The sequence below is a fragment of the Chamaea fasciata genome, unplaced genomic scaffold, assembly GCF_029207755.1.
Source record: "Chamaea fasciata isolate MVZ Bird 193981 ecotype frontalis unplaced genomic scaffold, bChaFas1.0.hap1 SCAF_3, whole genome shotgun sequence".
Lineage (NCBI taxonomy): Eukaryota > Metazoa > Chordata > Aves > Passeriformes > Sylviidae > Chamaea > Chamaea fasciata.
In genome coordinates, this window is record NW_027094088.1 from 32,366,558 (window position 1) to 32,393,596 (window position 27,039).

The following is a 27,039-nucleotide window of genomic DNA, read 5'->3' on the forward strand; positions in this document are numbered from 1 at the left end:
AAAAAAATACTAATGCATTTTTTTAAACAGGTAATTTAAAACTGAAACTACCAGAGAAAGATATTTCCAAAGTATCAGCTTCCTATAAGCAATCATTCCAGAAAGCTGTAAGTTTTTTGCCCTGCTCTGTCCTACTGTTTATTTTTCTGAAATTATATTTTAGCAGAAAGATTACATTGTTCCATCCTGACTGCTTCAAGTTTCATGGAGTTACAGAACAAAAACCAGGATGAAAATTTTCAAAGAAACCCTAAAAGTCGACTGACAGAGAAAAATCTAGACACTCCACCAATCTGCATCATTTCATAGGGTTCTTGCAGGCTCTATGCCACATGGCTGTAATGGTAGAACAGACACAAACATGGTGTAAACTGTGGTGCGTGGTGGTATTCAAAAATAAGTATTTTATTGTTATGAAGCATGAAACGATTTCCATTGCAAATCAGGACATTTTAAGTGGCATGGGAATGACGACATGCTGTAGAAAGTCAAGCGTATGAAATGTTCTTGATGTAATTTTGTTTAACCTGCAATCCAGCTGGCCTCTTATGCAAATGGATTAACAGATACAAGAGAGACACTGTCTAACTGGGTAGCTCAGCAGGGGCCACCAAGATGGCCCAGACTAGAGCATTTTACCAGTGGGGAGAGTCTGGGGAAGCTGGATTTGATCACTTTGGAGATGGGAAGGCTTTGGGGTTGGGGTTACCTAACAGCAACCTCCCAAGTATAATGGGGAGCGTATCAAGACGACAGCCGGGCTCTTCACAGTGCTATACTGCAGGGGGACAAGGGACAACACATTTAAGATGAGACAGGTTATAAAGAAAATCTTTTTCACTCTGAGGACAGTCAAGCATGCTTGCCTAGTCTCTGCCCACATAGGTCATGAAGACCAAACGGATAAAGTCCCGGGCAACTTGGCTGACTTCAAAGCTTCTTTGAGCAGGGGGTTGGACTAGACATCTCCCTTCCAGGTCCTTTCAGCTTATGTGATTCTATGTTCCATAATAACAGTGATGTTACATATTAACTTAGCATCTCAGGTCTCCTAGTGCAAAGAACTGAGAAAGCCCCAAGTCTCTCAGAGCAGGGAAAAGGTGAGTTCCTGGCACGTATTTTTCAATTCCAAAGCAGGGAAGTAAGTCCTCCAAAGATCTCCTATGATAATCCATTTACATTCTGCAGTTCACCCAGTAAAACAAAGGGACAAAACATCAGGCTAAAACTATAGCGAGTCTCACAGCACTACCGTGTTACTTGCTGGAATGCAAACTCGCCCTGAAAAAATATAGAAGGAAAATCCGCAATAACTAATGGCAAAAAAATTGTAGCTTAATGAGAATATTCACAAATGTCATCGCTTGATAGCAGCAGCAACTTTTCCAATATCCTGACAATATAACATTATCTATACTAACCAGTAATTGTTAAAATTCTTTATCCAACCAAATCCAAGAATTAACAAAGTGTATCTAACACAATAAAAGCAAAGGGTACTGGCATATTTTCGGTGACAGCCTGACACCATGCCTTGGTCTCTTTGGCAAGGGCTAATTTTGTAGAAAGCAGAGTACTCTTTTTTTGGCAGGTCATACACACTTCCCTGTGACAACAGCTCATGACTCAGAGTTCACCTGCTCATTACCATAGCTTCAACACAGCTCTAACACAAGCTAGCTTCAGTGACCAGGAATTAGTCTTATTCACTCTCCCTTCTCCTGCCCCAAAGTAGATGAATAATACTTTTTGTAGCACAAATGAACTGTACTAGAGGCGAATAAAATGTCTGTAGAATTAACTATCAAGAAGATTCTTTAAAACCACAGAAGTCAATTTTATTTCTTGATATGTGCAATACTTTCAGGAAATTAAAATAAAAACTAGTCAAAAAAATTAACAGCAATAGGAACCATTCTTTTCTGAATAAAAAGACAATGGTTTGCTAACCCCCTCCCCCACACCCAGAACCCTCACCTGATGTTCTTATGTGCTTTTCATAAACTTGAAAGCTTTTCCAGTTGTATCTCATTTAGATGCTTTTAGAAGTTCATAATATACTTTATACTTGCTTTATACTGGCATAACTTTATACTTGCTTTACCTTTAGATTGTTTCATGGTGTAAGATCACACAACAGTTCTACACCACTATAATTATTCAGTACTTAATGACCACAGAGCTAGTTCCTCATCCAAATCATTACTGAAGATACTGATATAAATGGAAAAAAAAGTAAAATTTGAGACTTCTAATAGACATGTTCACTCAGTTTTACAGCAAATTATGTATATTACAATGGGAAAATCTGAAGAATCCTATCTAGTTTTAAAATTTTTAGTTTACAAAGTTTCCCCAGTAATCTTACTGCTGAAGTCTTAATGAAAGGGATATACAGTAATTACCAATACAATCAATAAAATTATCAGAAAACCAACAAATAAATAAATATTAAGAATTCTAGCTGCAATTCCTATTCATTAATGATGGTATTTGAAAAGTAAAATTATTTCAGTAACATTTTCGGATCCTAACAAGTCAGGGACGCAATCCAGAAATATATTTTAAAAAGACCATGATTTGAATGCTATTAATTTCAGTGTAGGAAATCCGTATAAAAGGAACAGAATAAAATCCAGTGACAAGAAAGACAGAGGAGAATTCAAAGATAAAAAGTTAAAAAAATAAAAAAAAAGCAGAGCAACAGTAAGGAACAAGGGGCTACACTGTACAGGGCATTAAAGGAGGATCATGGAAAAATAAACCAGGAACAAATGATTTAATGTGAAATAAGGTATTTGACATTGTAAAGTGATGGGAATGTAAATTATGATAGCAATTGTGTTTCATAACCTTTTAGGGGAAAGGAAGATGATGAGCATATTTGTTTGTCACAGAAGTCAAAAGTAGATTTCAGAAACTGAGGTGTGAACTGATAGAGTCAGACCAGCAAAAACCAAATTTTAAAAAAAAAAAAAAAAAAGGAAGTATGATTTTGGAAATACAAGCAGGATTTCAGGATTTGAGCACAGTTTGGGTGTACTAAGAAAGAAGAAATTGTAAATAAACCACACTCAGAGGATGATTGATTGATGACGAGAGGATTCCAGACAGCAAGGAAATGGAAGAGGTTTCAGATCGTCTCAGCAGATCATCTCGGTAACACTGCATTTGGTGTTCAGACTGAGCTCCTGACAATTCTTCCACAGAAGGTAGTTCAGGCATTCATAATACACAGTAAATTGGTCCTCAAAAGTCAGTTATTGATCACAGAGAAAAGACAAAAGGCAAACATTTTTTCCCACCTTTCACAAAGTGAGTTAAGAGTACACCACCTCAGCTCACTCCATGTTTAGCTACTGCATGAACTGTGTTTAACCAAGCTGCTTCTAAGGAGTTTCATTTTAATGTTTTTTTTGCTTGTTCTTGGCAGTTATCCCGGCCATCCCAGGCAAACAGACTGTGCTCTGTGCAGGGCATATCTCGTGAATAGCCATGGATTTTCACAGAAGCTGTTTACGTCATTTTAACTCTATATCGAAGATATAGATTCAGATGCAAGATGCTCTGGTATAAAAAAAGCCACATAAGCAAATGAAAAGGATCAACGTGCCAAGTCTAAGAGCTTACCAGACACCAGTTACATATTTACATGCATACATATTTTGTCCCTGTTTGCTACTGCGAATTCATTTTCTTTAGGATTCCAATTTAAAAAGGAAACAACAAGTTTAGAGGTTGTAAAACTCCTTTCCTCATAAGAAGAAAAGATTATAAACATCCTCTGAACTCTTGACAAAATTTATAAGCTCAGATGATTGGACAGGCTTCAAGTGGTCTACTGCTTTTTCACCACTGTATTCATAAAATAGTCATTCTGCAAGCAAGATGCTCTGTGGGGCTCAAGGTATTTCTCTCAAAGGAACTGCTGAGGCAATGGTAAAAGCAATTAAACTCAGAGAGCATAAAAAGACAGGAGATCTGAAAGTGATCTTCTGAAAACAGATACATCTTCCTCAGTTCCTTAAAAAGTCATTGAAATGTACTGATTTTTTTTTTTTCTCTTTACTTCCTCCCTGCCCATCAATTTTTCCAGGTACTTTTTCCATTCATAATACTGAAAAAATTGCCAAGAGTAGTTCCATAGCATGTATATTAATTCCACAACCAAAGAAATTACAACAATAACAATCTACAAGATTATTGATAAACTTTTAACGTTTGCAACAGAGAAGACAAGATCTAGTGTACAAATTTATGAACATTTGAAGCAACAACAATAAATCATTCAAAAGTAAACACATTAGCCAATATTATAATGTGGTATGAACAGATATATCCTGAGAGTAAAAAGAATAAGGAGGTTCCATTTTATAACAATCATCTTTCAGAATAGTCCCATACATACCCATACTCAAAAAAAAAAAAAAGAAGTCAAACCAAACAAATAAGTATCATTATAAGCAGAAAGATCTAGAAAATAAACTCAGAAAATGCACTGTCTACAGTGAATACCAATACAGTTTTCCTTCCATAATTACTATTCCAAAATTTTAATGAGGAAAGAAGAATCTCTCTCAAGATTGTGTCAATAGAGTAAGATTTTATATATACTCATTGCACAGTATATAATCAAATAAAATCCAAGGTGATAGATTACACATTAAAAACAATATAATTACTATTAGGGCCTGTCTATCTACATAAATAAGGACGTTAAAACATCTAGAATATGGAAATTGCATTGAAAACAAAATCATTACATGGTCACAGTAAGTCTTTCTGAAGGTGGCAGAAGGATGGATTGAGATTTGATTTTGATACATTTTTTCAAGTCTTCTGTTTGGGAATCAGTATGAATCAGTTGAATTTGCAATCTAAATTTACTTTGCTGATGAAAAAATCGGTTATCTTTTAGGAAATTTAAATGAAAATAGCATAGATCAAGTAAAAAATCTGGGGACCAAACAAAATTTTAAGCCAAATGTTTCCACATGCATATGAACTGCTGTAACATTCCAGATTTCCTGGTTATCTCATGGGACTTGAAACACACAAATAGCCTCAATTCTATCCCAACTCTTCCCTTCCCACACATGAAAAGAAGAGCTTATGTCTGCTATAGTAAGTTCTACAAAACCTTTCAATTTTTAAATATCCTAAAATGAAGCTGGCTGAAGAAGAAAGACAGCAAAAAACCCTAGACAAAACAAACAGAAAGAGAGCCTTCAAGAAAATCCCCAAAGAACTTGCAAAAAACCCATTGAGTTGCTTTTTATTTACTGCAATACCCTCAATGTATTTAATATTCCAAACACATGCAGAATTATTTGCACATTCATTTATTAATATTTATTACTGGCAGTACTTTGCTTTATTGAAAAAGGAAAGTCATTAGCATGATAATTTGGTCTCTTTACATCTACAAAAGAGGAAGATGAACTGCAGAAGCATCATTTTGAGTTTTTTCATCCACTGGCAGACTTACCTTTTCTGTCGCCTATGAAGATTTTTTGATGTGATATGACTGCTGAGAACAATTTTCTTCTAATAAATTTGATTTATTTAAGAAACACAAAATGGATAGAAAATTTACAACCCAGAGATGAAAAGAATGCAATTGCTAAGTGTTAACAGAAGAAAGCACTGAACCCATCTAAAGAGCATAAAGGCTGGATGTAAAGGAAAAACAAATCCTACAACTGTGCCCCATTTACATGTGTATTTTATAGGGTAAACTTAACACTGAAATCTAAATTTCTAAATTAAATCAAGATCCTAAATGTGTTTTATTTTCTACTTAGCTGTTAGCTAAAACAATAAGACCATTATTCTGCTAGAAAAAGTTGTCCTTCTGATGCTGTTTGTGTAGGGGATATTTTATGTCACACATGTTCAAGGTGGGCTTTGTGGTGTGTAAGAGCAGCTTGCTTTCTTGACACATTGATGAAATTGCTCTCAATGGCAATTTTAAAAAGAGTTCTACAAGTATAAAAAGAGATCCATAATATTTTTTTTCCTCATGTTAATAATTTATTTATTTTCTAAACCTTAGCCTATTAATGAATTCATACTCCTCCATGAATTTAAGTGGTATTTGAACATCTGGATGCAGAAATATCAATGGCTACTGAAAGGATTTTTAGGAAGTAAAATTTACTCTTATTTTTCAAGCACTCTCTATTAATGAAGAACATTCAGACATAACCATAAATTTCTACTTGCATCTTCTTTTAACATTTACAACTGAAAACTATGTGCATATGTACTCTTTTAATCTTAAAGTAAAATCTTTTTTAAAAAAATATTCTTTGAAAGCAAATTTCAAAGTTGTAGAAGACACAAGCCATAATGTATTAGAAAACTTGCATTTTAGGGACGTAGTAGACATTCACCCCGAGAGAGTCATGACTCTGTTAGGGAAAGAATCAAAATTAAAATGCTTTTCTCTGTTACTTATGAAATGTTTTCCTCTTTCTCTCTGATAATGCATTTTTCTCACATTCTCTTCTCAAAAGTCAGGTTTTAAAATGCTTGAGAATAAGGTTCTGTCATTTGCTATTTTACTCCTTTTCTGCTATAGTGACAATACGTTTTTCTTAGAGGCTGAAAGAGTGCCAGAGGAAGAAGTGGATCCTTAGCAATGTAAATAAAATAAAGATGCTGAATAAGCAGGACAGCATAGTTTCTGGCTTTTTAAAATCATTTCACACAAGCAACTATTCTTCTTGAGACTATTTTCTAGAATCTTTAGTAAAAGGCTACAATAAGCAAAAATAGTACTTTTGAAGGTAGTAATACAGCTCAACATTAACATTTTTACTCCCCTTTCCTAGAGAATTACATAGAGATCGGTGTTTTCCTTTTTTTTTTTTTTTTTTTTCTTCCCCCAAGAATTTTAATTTTGACTTCCTGCATGTTTGTCGTGGATTTTTAATGCAAAGAAGCATTAATAATCCCTCCTTGATTTTTTAGAAGTTAATACTATTCTTGCATTTTTGGTTTGCTCTGATGTTCCTTTCCAGAGAAAAGAGAAGTAAGGCTAAGGCTAAGAATGAGTCACACTTGGGAGTTATCTTTGGACATTTGGGCCATTCTTATCCTTTCCTCCAATAAAAGTGAAAAAATACCCAAACCCAGAAGTACTTTATTCCATTGAAAATTCTCCAAGTAAACCACACACAGATTTGAGCACCATTCTAATGTAAATTGCTACTGGCAAGAATGCATTATTTGTGCAAATGTTTAAGAAAGTGATTCTTGCTATTTGTAATGCATTTTCATCCCAATCCTAGCAAATTAACTCTTGAATTTCAATTAAACTTTTGACCCAAGAGACACCCTGAAATTAAGACTCAATTGAGCAGGCATAGTAACTACTCAGAAAAAGGACAAACTTGCCAACGATGAAAGAGTGGTTATACTGAAATAATTGCTAAGACGCGTACCAATAATTCTCTTAAATCCTCAATAAAGAAGTACAGGAGTCCACAGGCTAACAAAAGTCCTTGTCTTATACCTTACTCACCCCCTTTTGGCAAAGTAAGATTATCCAAAGCATTAGCAATTTAAAAGAGAAGGGAAGCAAAGCTGAGCTCAGCTGGAGGACAAAACTTTGGCTTCCATTTGGTTTAGATTTTCTTCATTGGCCGTTTCTCTGCACTTCGTAAAAAATAGTATCAGACTACTTCATATTACCAAATGAAATAAGACTTGCATAGCAGGGCTCTTTGAACTGGGTGTAAAATACAAGGTTCCTAAGATTTCAACACAGATACTAGGTGAAATGATACAGAAGACCTTGAAGAAAAAACATCTCTGCTTTACTTCATAGTAAATCTTTAATACCTAGTGGTGACACCTTTAAAATTACCAGTAAGGGAAATTTATATCCAAAGCTTTTATATAACACTAAGATTGTTAAGCAGTACTTTACTATCCTCCTTAAGGCTTCCATTCACTCCCTGTCCCTGAATCTCCCATGTAGCAGGAGAGATTTGTTTCAAACAAAACATTGACATCAGATAATCTGAACGAGTACTGAAGGCCACAAAAAAATTTGAAATTTTATCAACATTCTCAGGCACATGGTGTGATTCTTGGAATGTCCTGTGTAGGGCCAAGGGTTTGACTCAATGATCCAAATGGGCTTCTTCCAACTCAGCATATTCTATGATTATAAATATTAGACAGTACTAACATATTTATCAAGTACATAAATTGTCAATTTTCAAATGTTTTTACTTTGTGTGGTTTCCAAAAAAGCCCTATTGAACTACTGTATTTAGCTAAAATTTAACTTAGAAATTTTCTGATGCAATTTAGTTGAAGATTTATAATTTAAGAATAAAATGTAGAAATGTAGCTCCTTAATATTTACTTGCTTCATTTGGAATGCTTTTAGTTCCCAGTTGTTTTTTGAATATCGATTCAAGGAAGTCAAGAATTTCCTTTACAGAATCCATATGAGGTGAAACTATTATCTTTATTATTTTATTGAAGGTGACACCCTTTAATCCCTATCACCAAATGCTCCATAAACATCTGTTTTAAAAGAAAACCATCTATATTAAAATGTCCCATTTCCCCACTACTTCAGAATTTTTTTCCAAAATCAAACCAGTGAAGCTAGCTTGTCCTGCAAAAAACAGTCTTCAACACTAGCCAAAATTAATTCTAAATGTATTAATGTATTTGTTCAGCTCTGAAAAGTTTTAGGCATGCAAATGAATCCTTAGATAATTCTAAAACAAGTAAGTGATGAATTTCCTGTTAAATTAGGAAAACTGTGGCCTAGAAATGGATGTAGGCATTCTATCCTGATAGATTATCTAAGAAAACACAACAAAACCAGAAAAAAATCCATTTCAAGTCATGTTAAGTGAAATGATTAAACATAGCTTCTGCTACCCACATTTTCCTGTTGAATCCAAAGAACGGTTATTTAATAGTTTTTAAACTGCAAATACAATTTGTATTGTTATTGATAGTTCTACTGCTACCAATAAGCAAACTAGGAAATTTACATTGCTATCATATAAACACTTTCAGTAAATCAAAGCATTTTTATACTTACTCTTTGTAGCTGACACTGAAATTTAAGTTATTGTTAGTGAATATATTTTTTTAATACTTAGAGAAAACATTTGCAACCTATATCTATATGATCATTTGGATGGAACCAATTTATATAATGAAAACTAGAGAAAATAGGCTTTCAAGAGCTAATGAGTATTTCCACAGGGACAGAAACTACCCTCAATAAAATACCAGTCAAATGATTTTTGGTGCCTCATATTTTTACAATACTGAAATATTTTGAAAACACATTAAAACTACCAGACTTTAAGAGAACAGCAGCATGAAACAAGGAATAATGTTAAGCCAAATGCCTTCTGCTGTTCTTACGACATTTCATATTTCAACATTTCAGACTGTTTTAAAAACTTGTGTTATTGCAGCAGCTTTAATAAGCAGAACTGAAGTGGTACACAGCTGCCCACACATCCCATAACACTTGTAACAACAGAATGCATTTCAGGTTTCTCACCTTGTCAATCATTTTGCGGGCTTCCATTTCTTCAGGATTGGGATTTTCCAACTCAATAGTGTAAGTACCCTTGTCACTCTGGTCATCCTCATTGTCCTTTTCAGTAGCAGCAGAAATATGTTGGCTCTTCAACTTTTTGTCCATCTCCTGGTTCTGATTAGGCCTATGGCCAAGGCTGCCTGAACTCCTTAACAATGCAGCTTGTAAGGCAGGTATTGCAGCAGAGGCTTCTTCTGATTTCTGGCTTAGAAGTTTGGCATGAACACCATGTACTGCTCTGTGATGTGATGAGCTAGCTTGCACAGGTGAAGGGACTTTCTCTCCTGATGCAGGTTTCACTCTTTCAGCTCGTGTGTGAGATGTTGGAGATGGAGATTCTGGGCATAAAGCTCCTACGTTCTGAGAAAACGAGTAAGAACGTCTCTTGCGAGGATGGTCTTCATCAAAAAACTCAATCATAAAGGCAGTCTGACTCAAACCAGCTTGCTCTTGCTGCTTTTCTGTGGAATGGACTTTCTGGTGTGACTTTTTCAGCTCTGTATGATGATGCCTTAAGTGTTCTTCAAGTGCTGCCCGTTTACTGTAATGCCGGTGTGCGCCGATATTTTCTGAATCGCTTTGTGTGCCATCATCATGCTTATTCCCTACAAGCAAAGCAAAACAATACATGGCACAGTGAAACAAAGAAAGACCCCAACACAACAGACAAAAAAAGACAAACTAGGAAGGAAATTATTTCAAACTGAATTTCTGTTGAAACTCCAATAGCTTACTGTACCTGGCTCTCCAAATTTGGTAGAGTTCCTGGAAATGCAATCAATGCTACAAGTCAAATAATGAAACATTTTAGAAGCTGATCAGTAACAGCAGTGCATTTGAAGTATCCTTTCCCCAATATTCTCATCTGTGAATACTTTCCAGTGACATACAAAAGCCAGTATTTTACCAGCTGTACTATAGTATGTTTTTGAATTGTATTAGTTCTGTTACAGAGCCAGTTGATTACAAATGACTACTGACACATTCCAGGCAGGGTTAAGAGGAAAAAGAAAACCTTAATTAAGCCCTTCCGACAGTGGAAAGAGAGCCATAGTTCATATTGCTGGATTCTGCTCACATTTACAACAGCTTATCTTGAGAAATGTCTACTAAAAATTGGATTGAATTCTTTATTACTCTTTCCAAGAAGAGCAATGAGTTTTTCTATAATTCACTCCACTCAGCATCTGATGTGTGCATGTGAAATGGCTGTTATTTCTTATTCATTCCACAAACTACTCTGAGATCTATGAATAAGGATTACATCTTTCATAAATCATACATACACCTACAAATCATACATACACCTACTTTGTAATGATACCTGAAAATGTATGGAAGGCTGGATATTTACACATACTAAGTGTATTTACAGAGCAATCTCATGTACAAGTGGCAATGGTCCTAAGTTTTAGTTCAGTACCTGGGAAGGAACAGTTTCATCCTCTTTAAGCTCTTTTAGACCAAATTCTGCTCAAATATATATATATGTGTGTGTGTGTGTGTGAGTGTGTGTGTGTGTGTGTGTGTGTGTGTAACATACAATTTCTGTATTTTTGATTCTCAAGAGGCTACCTTCTTTAAGGTTTTCTCATTTAAATAGTTAGGATATGCAGCTACTATTCAGTTAAATAGTAATTACATATTGGCTAATCTTACTTACCAGACTAATACCACTAAAAACACAGCTGAAATCCCAATTTATATTCCTGTCTTCTATTTGTTAGAATAGTGCCTACAAAAATTATGTGATGATTCATATATTTCCAAATAATAATTAAGCAATAGCAACACCACAATAAAAATCATATAATCTAATTTTAGCAGTGGGACTTTAGTACAGAATATTATAAGAAAAAGCTGAGGGGAAAAAAAAAAGGTTTGAGGTTTTTTTTAAAAAAACCTAGGTGCTTTCAAAGCACCTAGGTATATTTACTACCTAAAAATACAACTAATGAATGACAATACAAACAGGCCATAGAAGACTACAAAATTCAGATATTTATTACGGCCATATGTATTCCGTAACTTACACCTCTTTCAGATGGAAATTAATCAGACTTTGAGGAGTTTCTGCCAGAAAAAGTCTTATAAACAAAGCCCCTTCTATTTATCAAAGTGTCATGGCTAGTATCTTAAAGAAGATTCATGAATACAATACACTTACATGAAGGCCAAAGAATGTGATTTACACCGGAAGAAATAATATTCTAGTATCTTTATGCTAGCACATTAATCTAATTCTGCTTTCAGAATTTTATTTTTAGCTTAATTTGAAAGAGTCAGCCTTAGAAAGCAGACTTTGGATCAAAAAGGCAAAGAATGTTGTACTCAGTCCCAGCTGATTTGAGAACTAGACACGATAACATTGCAGAGCCAAGGAAAATGAGAACTGTAGGGTTAACCTGTTGAAATTAAAAACAGAAAGTATGAGAAACTTGAAAAAGTTCATCAGATTCTGAAAGTTTGAATGGGACTGGAATCTTCATCTGAACATCAAGAATACCTACTTCTCTATTCTGTTAAGTGACACTCAAGAGAAAGTACACTTATCATGCATGACATCTGATTTAATTTCATTTGAAATGTCACTATCTGCAATAAACGAACATATACGATCACCTGGAACTCCATTCAACATCAGCACTCATATGAATACAATAGTCCACAAGCTGAGTATAAAAATTGAAGCTCTTCCTTTATTTCTGATTCCTGACTCAAACTTGACTCCACCAAACATGAACCATATAAAAAGAATGAGTATTTGATGTATTCTTTGCCATAAATGATCTTCTTAGAACACAAATATTCACAGAAGATATGCTATTGAAAGAGTTGCTAAAAGCATAAATTGAACTTCAGAGCCTTGATTCTGAATAGCAATTCATGGTTTTAAAGTAATTCATGAGAAAAAGTGAGATATATAAAATTTAACTAAGGTTTGGGTTTTTTCCTTTTCTTTTCCAAGATCAGTGTTTAAATACATGATGTTTTCAGCCACACTAGAACATCTCCAATTAGCATATTGACTGTAAAATGATTCAGCATTTGGTTTCTTAAGCTCTTTGTAAGATTTAATTCAGCAATAAAATTTCCCAGCCCAAATCTTTGCACACATGTGGAGTATCTGTGATTTCATCTGAACTCCATGACAGCTCAGGGATCCTCTGACTGCGTGCTGGCGAGGAATTGCTACTTTCAGAATTAAGCATAGCTGGAATTATTCACTTTACCTTTCAGTCTCTTCAAGTACACTGGAACGTCACTCTTAATACTTTTGGAATCCTCCTCCGTTGGTTCCCATATCATTCTTGGAGGATTGTTTTGTGCAAGCCAATCTGCTACTTTGCTCTCCGCAGCCATCATCACTGACTGCAGCCCTGGCAGGTCCTGACCACTGGAGGAAGAGGGCTTTTTCGACTTGTGACGTTGCTCCGATGTGAATTTTGTCACATGATCTTTGATCTTTACTTTTCCTGGAGTGTTGTCATCAAATTCAATGGTAAAGGAAGCGTGCCCTGAAGCTGCTGCATGGGAGCTTTGGGTATCTTTTGTGGGAATTTCATGAATAGTGCTCTCTGCTACCTGTGAAGCTTGCTGGCATTCTTTAGTAGGGATTTCAAAGTAACTGGGCTCCCTACAGAAAGGATAAAGTTCTTCACTTGCAGATGCAGATCGCTCCTCAGATTGCTTGGCATCTGTGCTGCATCCTATTAGGAAAAATAAAAAAAACAGATTTCATAATACTTGGGAACTTCAGGCTCTTCAAGAAGTTTCTGAACGCTTCTTAAGGCTATTTGAGTAATTTCTGGAATAAACAATAAGATTGTGGAGCAGATTGAGCATGTAGTTCTGGAGAAATACTTCCAGAATTACACATAAAAAGTATTAATGAAAATGCAGTTTGAACTTCAGCTGTGAGAAGTGTAAACTAGCAAAAAGCTCCTTCAGAATTGTCAAAGTGCATGCAAAATATTTTTAGAAGGTGTAAAGGTCAGATGAGTTATTTGAACATGGGAAACAGGTAAATCTCAGTGGTGAAATTGTTGAGATGAACATTATCGCAATTCCAAACTATTGGAAAAAACATCAAATCAGGGTGCTCCCAAAACAAGTGCTAATGATCTTCCAACTCCTGCAGCAGATAGAAAGCATAATTTTGTTTGGCCAAATTCTCCAGAAAAACAATTTACATGTTAATGCAAGATAAACATTAATTCTGATTCAAAAAGTTAAACACTGCTATGCCCTGGAAAGTGTTTTGGAATGGAAACACTTTATGTTTCTACAAAAGATAAAACCAAAGAATCAAACTAAATCCTACAGTCATGTCCTCTTATTTCACTTGTTGCCATAGTTTGTAGATGAACAGAAGAAGGAACAATAGCTGGAAGCATGCAGAATGTTAGCCATGCTCTCACTGGCTAAAAAAAGCAGAAAGTAGAAAAAGCACAAGGTAGTAATTCCAAGTCCCACTGTACAGCCTAAATGAAGGCTAAAGCTTCCTGTTGATGCAGCAAGGCTACCAATATGCCTTTACGAAAATAAACTTTCTGATTGCATCTTATGAACTACTCAGTCAGCCAAAATACCTGGTGCAGAGATGTGCTAAAGCAACAGAAGCTTGAGACCTCAGCAGCAGGGGCAAATTAGATTCCAGCAAAAGAATTCTGAATAGTTCAGAAGCAATTTATCATGGACCACATTAAGATGTTTAAGATACCATTTCAGGTTGCCAAGTAAAGAATTAAGACTGCAACTAACTGATTTTAGGTACTGAAATAAGCCACCCTACATCAGCTGAGGAAGTTAATATCTGTGTATGAAACTATTAAGCAATAAGATGGCAACAGAAACATTTATACTGAAGTCAGGAATTTAAGGGGTAAAGGATGCAGGATGGAATAATGCACCTATGTTGCTCCTCACAAATACATGCTTCTTGTGAGGATTTATGAAAAGGCTCAAAATGTAAAGAAGAAAAAAGGATGGCAGTGATACAGAGAAATAAACTATTTAAGGGAAAGAATAATACCTGGAAAAGTTAAAAAAAAAAAAGGTGTTATTGAATGGAAACAAGAACAGTGCACATACTTTATTATTGCCATGTTTGGTTGTCCATTGGATATAATTATTCTGGTGCAGGTAACAAAGCAGTTTTAATTTATTTTTTCGACCAGTAGCTGCTACAAACACAAAACATGTTCAGAATTCAGACGGGTTTTTCTGTTGTGCTGTTGGATCCCAAGGATCCCCTAGCTAATGCTTTTCATTGCATTATCAGCTACCTTATGTCTGTGGGGGAGTTTTCAGGCCCTACAACAGCACCTCACTGCTCCCCTCCCTGGGAAACAGAATGCTTTTTTAACATCCTTCCTGAAAACACTTGTGCCAGCAGACACATAATACAGAATTAATGTGTAATACTGATGCAAAGGTTATTAAAAATCTTCTCTGTTTATATAAAAATGTACAGAAATTTTAAAAAATCACATTTTGCAGGTCCTAGACTTTAGGTAAACTACCAACACTCTCCATTTGTTTCATGCAGCTAACAAGCTGGAATGGATTGACCTCTGGTAGGATCAAATCTAGAGCTTGGATCCTTACAATATGAAACACAGTCACTGAAAAGGAGAGTAATTCACCACACAGCCAATTCATAGACAACTTCTTCCTCCTCCATATGGTTCTGGTCAGAATTTCAAGTCAACAACATGATGCAATTCCTGTAGCCAATAATTAAGCCAGTCAACGCTCGTTCAAAGAAGATAACTGGCTAATACTCAGTTTTGAGAAGTATTTCCAATTTTGGTCAAGGCAGGAGCAATCTGCTGGTCACAAAACACACAGTATTTTTCAGTAATTATGAAATAGCTGGTTTATTACCATCTTTTGAAATAATAAGACTGTAGGCAAATTGCATCAGATGTACAGCAATGAGAGGATCTCTCACACTGATTTTTCAGAATTGATGAAAGACTTCATTAAAAAAAAATTGTGTGACACTTGTCTGCACCAAATTTAACATTTCAAAGCAACTGTTTCTGCTATAATAATATGCACAGTATTTGATTCCAATATTTTTGATTAAACAGATGCTAGTATATAGTTTCAATCTAAATTAAGACAGAGTTTAATCAAAAGAAGCAAGAAACTGAACTACAACTAAACTGCAAATTTCACTAAACTGGAAAAAAAATTAACAATTATATTATTAAAAATATCCAAAGTATAAGTTAATTTTAATTCCTTAAAAATCCTATTTTCAGTCAGAAGTACTTGCATTTTTAGAAAAATTAAATGCATCAGAATTGATTAGAAGAAACAGAAAATCAGGAAGAAAAAAATTAACAGATCTTGATCTGAACCACCCTTCAATATTTTTCTCACAGATTCTAAAAGCAAGCCCTTACAGCTTTCTAAATATTACAAAGAGTGATCTATAAAACAGCCTTACCTTTGAAATCCTATTATAAAATGTCATCTGCCAAGATGAAGGAAATTACATATCAGACTAAGTACAGACACCTTTAAGAGAAAACCTTCAAGCAAATACTGAAGATAGTGGTTGTCACTGCTCTTTATTTTTTTAAAACAGAACAAGCACAGTCTATGTATAGCAAAAAAAGGCAATTGCATGTGAGTTTTGGGAAAATGAAGGGACAGGGATGGGTAGGTTGGGAATTTCAATCTCTTCAGTGACTGCAGGGACTTCATGACTGGCTAGACTAGAAGGAAAGGGGCAGAAAAAACAATAGGATTATCTGTAAAAAGGGAGCTCTCACTCTGCAAGGATTCTGAGCAACAAAAGACAACTGTTTCTACAAGGCAAGCAAGGAAGCAATAACTGGTAGCTGCCACCCAGGTGTAGTGATACTATCACTGAAACGATTCTAGGAGCGGCTAGGAGGGAAAACTGTGGGATATTTGGGAAATCATAGGCTTAACAAAAGGGAGTTTCAGAGACATCCTTTACTGGGGTATAGGTCTTGTGAGGAATGACTGGGGGAGCTGGTTTTGCTTAGTCTGGAGAAGAGGAAGCTCAGGTGGGATCTCATCAGTCTCTGCAATCACCTGGAAGGAGCCTGAGGTGGGGCTGGTTTCCTCTACAGAGACAAGACCAGGGGAAATGGCCTTAAACTGAGATAAGGGAGTTTCAGATTAGACACCAGAAAGATTCTTTTCCACTGTCAGGGTGGTCTGATATTGGAATAGACTGCTCAGGGATATGGTGGAATCACCATCCCTGGAGGTGTGCAAGAGGCATCTGGATGAGGCACAAGGTCATGGTTTAGTGGTTATGGGGTTACAGTGCTGGGTGGATGGTTCAACTGGATGATCTCAAAAGTATCTTCCAACCTCAGCGATTTCTATTCTATTCTATTCTATTCTATTCTATTCTATTCTATTCTATTCTATTCTATTCTATTCTATTCTATTCTATTCTATTCTATTCTATTCTATTCTATTCTATTCCATCCCATCCCATCCCATCCCATCCCATCCCATCCCATCCCATCCCATCCCATCCCATCCCATCCCATCCCATCCCATCCCATCCCGAGATGACCATCAGAAATGCAACATTCATTTTGTGACATTAGCAGAATAGATTATACTATCTAGAACTTTCTGGGTTTTTTTAAGTCTTATTTCTCAAGTTACACACACAAGTAATCAGAATCTCAACATGTTACTTGCTAATCTGGACAAGAAAAATCATAGGTGTCTGTGCTACTCAGATGTGCAAAAAATTGCCTCTGTATATTAATATATCATCATCTGCAATGACAGGAAATCTCAGAAAATATTTTGGACAATCTTCAGATTTTTAGTAATGCTCTTTTCTTTCCACCTTAAAAGCACAATTTGAAGAATGAAACTTGTCAAAAAAAATCATCTGAATTTACAAAGCACTTCTTGTAAAAAAGTCAGTAAATCTGAAGAAATGTATTTATTTGAAGTAGGTATAAGAAACGGCCAAAATGTCACATTTACACAATACCCCCAAATATTTTTAATGTTAGCTCCATATCTGTCACTGTGCTATGGTATGCATAATAAAAGAAGCTGAACTTAGTGCTTTCAAATGCCTAATACAATTTCTTTTTTTTTTCCTTTCTCTTTCTTTTCATATTCCTACTTTTTACTTCCCACTTGCATTTTAGGGTTTCTTTTTTTTAGCTGAAGTAAACTTTCCATTTTTTTATTTAAAGACAAGATTTCAATAAATACATGTAATTATTAACCTAGTATTGAATATGAAGATCTTTGTCTTTTAATGCTTTCATAACCAGTCTTACAAAAAAATACCAGATTTACTCTTTCAAAATAGAAGTACAAACCAGCACTGTATATAAATCCCCATCTCTCATAATAAATCATTAAACTACCTGATTTAAAGAAGTTCAAGTGAAAAAAGGACAAAACTAATCTTACTTAAATATATTGCTGTTGATGGGTCTATAGAGTTCTGTAAGCTCCCCATGACATACTATGCATATTTGCTGCTAGAGCTTTGCAAAGCAAGCCTTATACACAGCACTTGCACATATTTCATGAAAAAACTCATCAAAATTCTAGAACAAACTTCTAGGAACTTAACTGCTAATACTGCTGATTAAGCATCACACGTCACAATGTGTGTAAACTCCTACACACACTGATTACACTGGTATTTCTCAACTGTCAGCCTGTTTTACCTGAAAATGACACTGTTTTGTAAGTGCAAGGAATGTTTAATCTGACATATTCTTATGCAATGCTGGAATTAAAATTCATGCCAAGTGGAAAGAATTACTTCAGATTCCTGAAGTCTTCCTAAAAACTTATTTCTGTCGTTTCTTAGATTTCTGGTAAATGCATTAATGACATAAAATTCTGCAACTACTACTAAGATCAGCAGAGAATGCAGTTTTTGCTTTCCTGGGAAGTGAGAGCGTAACATATGGCAGTAATAATAACTACACACCCAATAAACCTGCCAATAACATGGACATTTAACAGCTGCAGCACAAAGTCACACCAGAGGTGTACACACAACTGTTCATTTTAATAGAGACTAGTGGATCTACGGATTATTGAACTGGAGCATTACATATGTCTGAAAAATGTAGAAAGGATTTTTCTTTTAAAAGTTTTTCAGGCTATTCTGCTCTATTTGTAAATAATTTTCATTAGTGAATTTCTCTTTTATTAGAAATACAGTAACAGTGAAATAATCTTATTAACTTGAGACTGTAAAGACTAATTGTCTATAGTTGGCTTAACAGAAATAAATCTCCCACTTCAATCTCCTCATTAAACCTTACCCCATCTCTTAGAATTCAAGTCTTCTTTTCTATTCAGTAAATAATCATGAAATAAATCATTAAACCATGACACAGATTTTTAATAGGATTACTTTGTTAAAATGTTATCTGAGTTAGTTTAAGAATTCACCTGTAATGTACTTACTTTTAGGCAGTTTATATTAAAAAGCATATCCCAGATGAGTGTTTTAAACACTTAATACAATTTAACCCATGAAAGAATAATTAGCTGCACCAATCTTGAATAATTTTTATTAAAGTTTGCTTATATTTTAAAAATATCCAAGTATGAAAGTCTTCTGAAGTTTCCAGTTTTTTTTCATACAAGTGTGTCTTTATATTGATTTCCTATTATTATATTCATCTACATTATAAATTATAAAACCTCAGTGCTTGAAGAAAATACATAATAACTTGTTGAAAAGAAGTTTATCTTTTCATAGAACATAATTGTAGGCCAAAGCAGCCCAAAAGTCTTATGATTTTATAATTGCATGAAAACATTCAGAACGTCTTTTGCACACTTCTACACAGACAGTGTTCTGAGACTGAGGAAGTGTCCATAGAAGCAAATGTCAACTCTTAAAACATTTGTCTTCTCAGACTCTCTGCCAACACTACCAAAAATTATCTACAAAAGTCAAAAACCAGACTAGTACAACATACAATTAATGTCTACTCAGAGATTAGGTGATCATGATAAATAAGTAATTTGTCTAGACACGGGATTTTAATTCTATATCCTCACAAATTAAATGGTTTTGCAAAAAATGTCAGGTTTTGAATATTTCTCAACAGTGTCTTCCTTTCATGTAAGCTTTTGTTTAGTATGTGCTTTTTCAAACTGAATTCTTTTCCTGCAGATTTATGACTCTTTCAGTTTGAGGAAATAAAAGCTCTTCTTAAACTCTTGTTAGATCAATACTATCCATAGGAGATATATTCATGGCTAAACAAAAGCAACAACATAAATAAAAGGGATTTGTAATATTAAAAAATAAAAACAAAAAAGGACAAAATGTTGTACTTGCCAAGAAGGTTTGGGGCCGAAATTTAGTTTTTGTATAGTATATATATGGCGAAAAAAAGAACTTCAATAATTTACAAAATATTAATCTATTTTCTCTATTCATCATTTACCTTATGATGACTTCACTAAAGCAAATAATGTAAAAAATATCCCCATTACTCAAGTTCAGCCTAGAACAAACTTATTTTTGTCTACTACTGAAACAGATGGCATCTCCATGATTAGATTGAGTGAAAGTTGGAATCTTATTTTTCTTGGAACTCAGGAACTAAGACAGAAGCACTGATCACTTGCTGAAAAATCTGTTGATAAAATAAATACAAGAGCACGTAAACCCTTTGATGCAATTTGATGCTTCTGAAAAAGCAATTAAAAATCATAAAAAATAAGAAGAGGCACACTACTTAATATAAGCCGGCATCTTGTGTCACACCTTGTTAATGGCATGGCACTGCATCAAAAACACAGACTTCAGCATAGTACTTTTCAATAATCCTATATTTAATGAGGGAAAACTAATTTAAATGTTTTAATCTGGTTTCTTTATACTAGTCCAAATCTCAATAGACTAACTCTACTGTCAGAATGATGACAACTTTAGAATAATATGAAAAAGGTCATTAAAAAGGCTATGGTAAAAAGTTAACTCCAAAGACCTTGCTTTCACTACACTGAAGTGTTCATTTAGTTTGATTTACACATTTTTAGACTTCACTCCAGCTCCTGCAAAATATGACTCATGTTGACCAAGGTGAGTACTATGAAAAGATAAACTCTGACCTCAATTAAAGTACTTTAAAAACCTGCAAACTTAAAACTGTTGGACCTTTAATGTGTGTCTAAAGGGCTAAACAAACATGGTTGAATTTTGTCCTAACTTGAGTAAGTTTTAAGTTACTGTCTCTATTAGAATAGTAGTCACTTTATTTATATGCCTGACGACAGATATAAAAGCCTAATTATAGGTACTGAGATTGAAGTCCTGGCAATACATACTGTGTCTAGACAAGCTAACTAATAAAAAGGTCTGTATTACATGGCAATAAACATTACCAGTTTAACTTCAGTCTACACAAATCTTTACTTCAAGAACTATGACATGAAATTCCCACTAATACAGCATTATTGAATTACAGAAGAGAATGTTAGTACAGATAACCTTATATAGCTAAAAGTCAAACACGAATATATAACACCACCATTTATTTTCAGAAATTACTTCAATAAAATATTCCTGTGCATATAAAATGACAGATATGGATTGAACTGAAAAAAAAGACACACTGGTCCAGGTAATGTTATTTGCTATACTTACTGATAGAAAATTGTGTTATATACTAGAAAACTGAAACATTATATGTGAAACTGATCTCTGTAAACACATAGTTTCTCACAAAAATATATTCTTCAGCTACCATACCTTTTAATAGGCTTTCAGCTATGCAAACTGTGAACTTCCAAACAATATCTGCTTAGTTCCCTAGTTAAGAATACATGCAGTTCAGTGGAGAGAGAGAAAAAAAAAAAAAAACAAACAACAGAAATAAGACAATACTCTTACCTGAAGCCCCTGTCTCGGGCATTTTTTCGTCGTGCTTGCTATCTGGCTTACAACCACCTTTTTCATCAGCTTCATCTTCACCCCACCAGGCTGGCTGTCCGTACAAAGGTGTCCCACGAGGCATGGCAGAAATATCTATCAAGTCAACCCAAAGCAGAAATAACTTTTCTGTTCAGCTGTGATATTTAGGTTAAATTCACATGAAGATAAAGCAATTCGCTTGGATCATTTCTCCTGGAAGCTGAAGTGAAATGGTTGCATGCATTTGCCTAAATACAAAACAAACTTGGAAGCCAGACAACTGATCTGTGTTCTAAATATAAAAGCTTACTAATGACCTGATCAAAACTTCTGGCACAAATGTTTATGCAAAGGCAGCTGGCACCTCTTATTGTTACCCTGATATATCTGTAAATATTATTTCTTCTTTCAGTTTGAAGTCATCAAGATAGCAGTACATTCCTAAAAGCTGTTTGCTGCCATTTCTGTGATAATCTCATTCTTACCCACACTGACCTTTCAATGAAATCTGAACTCACTGCACGAAAAACTGATCAGATTTTGCCATGTCGTCAAGGTTCCAAATTGCTGACAGCTACTACAGTGCTGAAAGTTACCTTGTGTGTAAAACATTACTGATCACAATCAATTTTAGAGGTCGATTTTTTAAAAAATGTATTAATTAAACTATAGTGCAACTAAAAGGGCTATACACATGGCTAAATATATTTAAATGCAAAAACTAAGTAAGAAAAAAAACCCTGATATAATTAAGATTTCTAACTTGATAAATAGCCTGGGTTAGGTTTGATCTGACCTTTTGAAAGAATACCTCACCCTACAGAGATTTAGCTATTCTAGTGCCATACAGATGTTCTGAATATATTTTAAAGAGTCTTCATATAAAAAAATATTCTGTTAAAATCTATCTTAGGACCTTGTCTGTTACTTTACCCATTAGGAACATCAACTTTTTTTTCAGTATTTTATACACTTGCACTTCAAAGATGATTTCATAGCCATGCCAAAGGTTTCAACATGATTTTAAGATATTAAGTACTTGCTTTTTACACAGCATTATGCCTTAGTTAAAACTAAATTGTTTTTAAAAACTTGATGGTTACACAGAGAATTTGTGGATGCCTGATCCCTGAAGTGTTCCAGGACAGGTTGGATGAGGCTTTGAGCAACCTGGTCTGGTGAAAGGTGTCCCTAGCCATGGCAAGGGGGTGCAACCTAAGTGACGTTTAAGCTCTGTTCCAACCCAAACCATTCCATAATACTCTTCCTGTGCACTAAATTAGCAATAGTGAACAGATACAAATTTACATAGCAACTTATATAGTGAATTAGCAATTTATATAGTGAAAGAATCAATCTCCAAAAAGCTTCTGAGAGTAGCACTCAAATACAAATCCCTATCCTTGACTGTTATTTTTGGATGAGGGAAAAGAAAAAGAGACGATGAGGATAAAACCACCACCCCCCCACCCCCTTTTGCTATTTTATGTACCCTTAACAAGATGCTGGGTTAGACAACAAAACAAACAGGCTAATTAAGTACATCACAGAATTCTGTATATGGGAAGAGAATTCTTTGTAGTGAGTTTTCTGGAAGAATAGACAAAACCTAAACAAAACTGTAGAGCCTTGACCTAAGGAAATCAGACGTAGACAGTTCCATATTAAGGAAACAATAATACCTGATCCCTTTTTCATTCTTTTGGTTATCTCCACTACACTTCAGCAAAACTCATGCTGAAGTTCATCCCAGAATCAGAGAATGGTTTGGGTTGGAAAGGACCTTTTGCCAGACCAGTTTACTCAAAGCCTTGAACACTTCCAGGGATGGGATATTCACAAACTCTCTGGACAACCTCTTCAAGTGGCTCACAACTCTCACAGTAAAAAACTTCTTCTTGACATCTGATCAAACTCTCTCCTCCCTCAGTTTAAAACCATTGCACCTCGTCTTTTATCACTCTCTGCCTGTGTAAAATATGCTCTCCCTCTTTTTACACGAGCTCCCTTTAGGTACTGAAAGGCTGCTGTGAGGTCTCCCTGGAGCCTTTTCTTCTCTAGGATGAACAACTCCACCTCACAGCCTGTCTGCTCAAACCCTCTGCTCATCTTTTTGGCCCTTCTTTGGCCTCACTCCAACAGGTCCAAATCCCTCCCACACTGGGACCCAGAGCTGGGTGCAGTACAACCCACACGAAGTTAAGACAACCACAGCAGAGCCACCATGACATGTTAACTAAATATGAACGATGATGTAGAAACAACCCTGAAACGACAGTATCGACAGATCTTTAAACCACAATAGAACACTTAGGTTATATCCTGACACATCAAATGGAGAATGCTAGGAACTACAAAACAAACAAAGAAAACTCCCAGCCATTTATAAAGGGAAAAAACCCCAAACCAACCAAAGGAAAAATAGTGCACTTAGTAATGGTGATGGTAAAAAGTACAAACTATTTTTGAACAAATACTTTCGCTTAAATTGCAAAAAGAGCAATTTCCTGCCACAAATGCTGCAAGTTTGTGATTTGGGCAAAGAGACATGCAAAAATCTTAAAAATTCCAATTAAATCTCTCTCTAAAAGTTTTCTTAACATGTGGCTGTTACTGTAAAAAAGGTAGAAATTACCTGCCAAAAATATTATTTACACCTAAACAATGGTTAAACACTCATATATGTGAAATTTTTACTGTCTACAGAATTTCACAATCATCCTACTGAAGCAAATTACCATCCTTTCCAAGTTTTTGTGCTTCTGCAACAACAAAAAAAGAACCTTACCCACTGATTTTTCTTCAGATTTCAGTGCTTCTGTAGTTTTGTGGTGCACTTCAGCTGTGGAGTCTGTTACCTTGGACTCTGAACTTTTGGAGCTGCTTTGTTTTGATCCTTCTGCCTCTGAAGATTTTTGGGATAACTGGAGTTGGCTTGTGAATTTTTCATGCTATATGACATTAAACAGAGAAAAAATCACAAATCCTCAAAAAGTGGGAAAAAAAAGATTCTATGTTATAATAACTATACAATGACAAAAAAACCATACAGGAACTGCACATTGTTACCTTAAGTGCCTCTTCGGGGACTCTCATCTCTCCCCTGACCACAGTAAAAAGATTAGTATGTAGGAAATTATAAGGAAAATACTGAAAAAACTCTGAATTCATAAGAGGATTTTACAGAAAAGTGCCAATTTGGCAGGCTATTATGCCACTAGAATGGTGACAGCTTTCAAAATATGTCATTGTTAGGATAGCATGCACTATCATATTCATCAAAGCAAATGAAGTTATTTAGTATTTGTAAACAGAACATTGAGTGGATACCTTAGTGTTTTGATAATACAAGTAATTTTTTTCATTCAGTAGTTTGCTGTAATCTTATCTGCTGGTATACAACTGCATACAACACAAATATTTGTGTATTTGCCTCAAAGAAAAGTAGTACTTTTTAGCAACACAGAAGATACACATTATGTTCTAAATCATAATTGGAAGTTAAGGTTTCTTGCAGTGAAAGGCAATGAAATGTACTTTATCAGTAGGTCAGACCAAAGGGGAATATCCTAAACCCTGAGATCTTCTCTAATATAGGCATTTTTTGTAGCAATGAGAACACTTAACACAACCATACTTCTAACAAGGCAAATGTGTCCTGACACTGCATTTTTATGGCAAGGATATCATATCCAAATCTCAATTTATCCTCTAACTTCAGAGTGATGTATGTCTGTTCTGGAATCCTCACATCATTCACAAATGTCTGCAGAAACAAATAAGGACAGAAAGAAATACCATTAAATTCCAAAGCAATAGAATTAAACCATTTAAATAATTTTATAAGAAAGTCTTCAGCACCACAAATTTTCTACTGGTGATTCACAAAGAAAAAACCTTAAGCTCAAACCGCCAGCTGTTTAACAAACAATGTCAAAAGGAAGGTTAAACACCAGTTGTTAACCAAGTTGCACGCTGTAGGAAAAGGATAAAAAAGCAAGCCTGTCATTTCTTTTAAGTGCAGCTAACAAGCAATTTGTTAAGTTACCATATGAAGCTATTTTGAGAATGAGGAGTTCCTTTAACACAACAATCTATTCTGAGGGTGAAAAATAAGTGCACCTGGTAATGACAAGGGATTTGTCCCATGAGAATCAGCCAAGAAAATATGTAAACAATCCAGGAATAGATTGATTTGATGGATAAGTAAAATACCTTTTACTAACCAATAGAATAATTAACAAGAAAGCTACTAACCAATTAGAAGTTGCCCAAGGTTTGTAAAAACTGTATAAAAGACAGCATGTGGCCATAATAAATAGTCTTCTGCAGAGATTCTATCGTGTCACTGTGTCATGTCTGCCCTAACAACGACAGCACGCTGGCCTTGAAGAATTCCTTGCACATTTAATCTTGTTAGCAATATTCATGGAAGTGTTGATTAATGTTCCCTTGAATTAGCACCTCCACTTACTATTTTTCTTGTGATTCTCTTTTTCAATTCCAATTAACTGCCAGAATTGATTAATCATCATATTTGTATAGCATTGGATATGAGAGTTCTGAGGCAACCGGTTTCTAATCATTGTCAAAGAACTTAAGGAAAACATGAACCAAGTTAGTGCATCTAAGTAATACCAAAATTCAGTGCTAAGAATCCAGTATATTGCAACCCTACAGGATCATCCTACTAGAATTCAGTATATAGCAACCCTACAGGATCATCCTACTTCTAACTTAACACCTCAACAACATGTACATGTTTCTAAAGAAACAGTTGGAATATGACATTTTATAAGTACTCTGAAATTGAAAAAACTTGAATAACAAATAAGTCAAAAATCTGAATATTTGAATGGCTGTGTTGCTCATGAGTCTAGTATTAAATGAACTGTGGTTAGAGAGAAACAATCTCCTTCCCCAGAATAGTAAGAGGATCTTCCATTTAATTTTCTTTTTCTAACAGAAAAGAGTGCTTATTTCATTATTTAAATAATTGTTTACCTACTTTGTAGAAAATATTTTCCAGGGGACCAAGAATAAAAGGTACAAATGAAACTTTCAGTAATGTTTCAGGCATATTTATTTCACTTTAACATTTTGAGAGTAGAGGGCGAAAACCTCTGTGAAGGCTATCCTCAAGGCACTCTGAATTTTAGTGAACCAACAGAATTTAGGTCACCTTGCAGTCATGTATGTACGTATGTATGCATGCATTTTTCCTCTCAGGTCTGAAACTCATGTGCCTGCACAGCAAGCCCGATGCAGAGAACTCCAAAGGCTGTGTGTGCAGTCTACTGACAGCCTCAAGTTCTTTACTGAAGTCATGGCATAAAACAATCAAGTCTTAGTTACTTGGCCACTGGAGCTTTAAAATCTCATCACATGCTTTGGGATGCAGGACAAAGCTAGCTTGAAAAAGCTAGTTACTATGTAAATAAGGAATCCTTTGCTCCTTTAAATCATTCATTCACATGATTTCTAAAGTTTATTCTTCAAATAGTGAGAGTCAACTGTCTTTAAG

At 34.9% G+C, this 27,039-nt stretch overlaps 1 protein-coding gene across 6 annotated transcripts in view; it reads right to left on the bottom strand.

Annotated features, from left to right (window-relative positions):
• The window catches only part of CEP170 (centrosomal protein 170), a 96,315-nt gene that overhangs the window by 37,447 nt on the left and 31,829 nt on the right, over positions 1-27,039 (bottom strand). For all 6 annotated transcript variants that reach the window (XM_066178516.1, XM_066178515.1, XM_066178514.1 and 3 more), the window contains exons 4-9: positions 25,200-25,281; positions 24,585-24,640; positions 24,304-24,466; positions 21,495-21,629; positions 12,823-13,299; positions 9,551-10,194 (exon numbers count right to left, since the gene is read on the bottom strand). In XM_066178516.1, coding sequence (XP_066034613.1) covers positions 9,551-10,194; positions 12,823-13,299; positions 21,495-21,629; positions 24,304-24,466; positions 24,585-24,640; positions 25,200-25,281 — 1,557 coding nt within the window. The remainder of the gene's footprint in view (positions 1-9,550; positions 10,195-12,822; positions 13,300-21,494; positions 21,630-24,303; positions 24,467-24,584; positions 24,641-25,199; positions 25,282-27,039) is intronic.